This window comes from Mus pahari, chromosome 18 (assembly GCF_900095145.1).
Source record: "Mus pahari chromosome 18, PAHARI_EIJ_v1.1, whole genome shotgun sequence".
Taxonomy (NCBI): Eukaryota; Metazoa; Chordata; class Mammalia; order Rodentia; family Muridae; genus Mus; species Mus pahari.
The window spans coordinates 32,073,805-32,076,977 of NC_034607.1; the positions used below are offsets into that span (position 1 = coordinate 32,073,805).

At 41.6% G+C, this 3,173-nt stretch overlaps 1 protein-coding gene across 4 annotated transcripts in view; it reads right to left on the bottom strand.

Moving 5' to 3' along the window:
* Positions 1-3,173, bottom strand: part of Tmem232 (transmembrane protein 232) — a 209,513-nt gene that overhangs the window by 92,448 nt on the left and 113,892 nt on the right. For all 4 annotated transcript variants that reach the window (XM_021217978.1, XM_021217977.2, XM_021217976.1 and 1 more), the window contains exon 11: positions 736-968. In XM_021217978.1, coding sequence (XP_021073637.1) covers positions 736-968 — 233 coding nt within the window. The remainder of the gene's footprint in view (positions 1-735; positions 969-3,173) is intronic.

Here is a 3,173-nt window from a genome sequence, read left to right on the forward strand (position 1 = left end):
TCCAGAGTGGTTGTTCAAGCTTGCAATCCGACCAGCAATGGAGGAGTGTTCCTCTTTCCCCACATCCTCGCCAGCATCTGCTGTCACCTGAATTTTTAATCTTAGCCATTCTGACTGGTGTGAGATGGAATCTCAGGGTTGTTTTGATTTGCATTTCCCTGATGATTAAGGATGTTGAACATTTTTCAGGTGTTTCTCAGCCATTCGGTATTCCTCAGTTGAGACCAAGTCTACATTTTCATAAGAAGTAAATTTAGAGTAAACTTATTCTAAAGTAGAATTAGAAGTAAACTTAAAGACATTCACAAGTGCTCAAGGCATAGAATATATTATCCTTATACTTGCAATTTACCAAATTATTACTGTTTAAGACTATTGGGTACATGAATTTAATACACATTAAATATGTAGATATGTATGTATATATACAAACAGGTCTAAAAAATGAAGTCTTGAATGTTTAAACATCGGGTGTATACAGTTCTTTTTCTTTTTTTTAACTTGTATTCGTATACTAGAATCATCTTAACATTGATTTGCGTTATGTGCCGATTCTACTCTAAACATGAAATGATCGTTCCTGAGAAGGCTGCTGCTTTCTGAAGAGGAGCCTCCTCAGCATAAAACACTCAGGAAGTGAAAAGGGGGAAACTGAGTTAAGTGGACCGCCCCTATTACACTGCCTGTGCTTGTGAACTGTCACTCTGCAGAGCAGTGAAGTCCGGGTTCACTTACTTTAAGATAAAGCGCAGAACTCTCTTTTGGGGGAGCTGCCGTTCTCTGGTGGTGTGTTTTCTTGGCAGGTCGATTTCCACTGGCGTCTTTGGAGGGGCAGCATCGAGGGAGGGGAAGAAGAGTCTGGAGAGAGTAGTAGCGATTCTCCACCCGATGTACTTGGAGAAAACTTCTTCTCCTGAGTTTGGTGTGGCCTTTGTGCGGAAAGGGTCAGCTGGGTCATTTAATTCGGCCTGTAGGGACAAAAAACAAAAACAAAAACAAAAACAACAACAAGCAGTTGGAATATGGTGGAATGAAAGAAAACTCTAAGTTAGGTAATAAAAGATAATGTGGATGTTGTCTTTGGCTAACGGAGCCGTCTCTCTATTAAACAAGAGTAACCGTGAGCTCAGTGGGTGAAGGCTCTTGCTACAAACACCACTGTCTGAGTTTCATCCACAGAACCCACATAGAGGAGGGGAAAATGATATCTACAAGCTGTTCTCTGACCTCCACAAACACACCTGAGTGTGTGCAGCACTCACGAATATAAATAAATAAATGTAATAAAAATGTTGTAAAACTAACCATTGTGATAACCTCCCCCAACTTAAAAAAAAAAAAAACTCAGCAAAAAGAGCAATTATGTATTAGTTCACAGTCAGGTGATTTTTAATGTGATGATAAAATTCACATTTTAAATATAATGCACTTGACATACAGAAGTTTCATCAACAGTTACAAGCACTTGAAATACTGTATATTTCATTATATTCTTTACTCTGCTTATAGCTTAAAACCCCATTAAAGTGAAGATAGCATTTCCATAAAATGGATTTTTAAATCAAAGGGAATGTAGAAACAATGGTTTTGCATTTAGCTACAGTTGAAAATGGTTTAGAATTTTCATACGTTGGTTTTTTTATTTTAATTTAATGCCACGTTTTATAAAACATGAAAGCTAGGCATATTAATCAGGTGCCATATTTATTTCAAAGGATGAAGATTCTAATTAAATGGCATACACCAAAGCCATGACAAAGAGTATAAAATATCTGAAACGTTTCAGCAAAGCCCATGCAAAGTGAGAGACTGTTCAGAATCTCCGGCATATGCTTCATACCATCCATGACTGAGTTCTGAAATATACAAAGGCTTCTTTTCTTTGGTTTGACTTTGTTTTTTTGAAGACCCACATAGAGGAGGAGAGAGTGGATGCCTCCAAGCTGTCCTCTGACCTCCCCACACATCCTGTGTGTGTGCAGCACACATTAATCGTCTCAGTTCCACCAAGAAAAAGACAGAATAACACTGGATGCAAAAACAAGAGCCATTCGGCTGCATCCAAGAAAAACACACATTATCATCAAGAATAAGCGTCACCCCAGAGTAAGGGTGGGGGAGATATTCCAAGCCAGTGACCCCAAGAAGCAAGCCAGCACAGCCATTCTAAGGTCTGACCAAATAGATTTCAAACAAAAAAATAATCTGAAGAGATAGGAAAGGTCACTATATACTCATCAAAGAAAAAAAATCCACTTAGAAAACACTGCAATTTTAAACATTTATGCACCAAACACAAGGGCACCCGAGTTCATAAAAGCAACACTACTACAGTTCAAATCACATATTGACCCTCATACACTGATAGTGGGTGACCTCAATACCCCACTCTCACCAATAGACAAGCCATCTAGATAAAAACTAAACAGAAATGCTGGAGTCAATAACTTCTTAAGTCAAATGAACCTAACAGGTATTTCCAGAACATTTCACCCAAACACAACAGAACATACTTCCTTATCAGCATCTCATGGAACTTTCTCCAAAATTGACCACATACCCAGACACAAATCAAGTCTCAACAGATACAAGAAAATTAAAATAGGAGGGGTCTCAAGACCTGAGCTGGTAGGAGAGCCATCTTTGCTCCGGTGCATTGCCAGGGAAAGGGCAGCCTGCAGAAGCGACACAGCGGCTGGGACAGACTCCATTTCTGGCTTCAGACATCTGGCACCTTTCCTGCCAGAGGAGAGGTGTCTTCCCGGGAGGGTTCTCACTGCCTGAGCTGGTAAGAGAGCCATCTTTGCCATCTTTGCTCCGGTGTGTTGCTAGGGAGAGGGTGGCCTGGAGAAGCGACACGGCTTCTGGGAAAAATCCTGTTTCTGTCTCTAGACATAGGAGCACCTTTCCCGCCCGAGGAGAGGTGTCTGCCCGGGAGGGCTCTCACTGCCTGAGCTGGTTGGGGAGCCATCTTTGCTCAGGTTTGCCTAGGCTCCAGTCTGCACTGGTGAGAGTGTGGACCACAGAAGCTACACAGATTTGGGACAGACAGAACCAACCTAGCTTCTGGGACAGTCCCTGTTTTGAGCTCCAGAAATTTGGGCACCTTCCTCGCCAGAGGAAAGGTGGCCACCTGTGAGAGCTCTGTCTGCCAGAGCAGGTGAGAGAGTCAT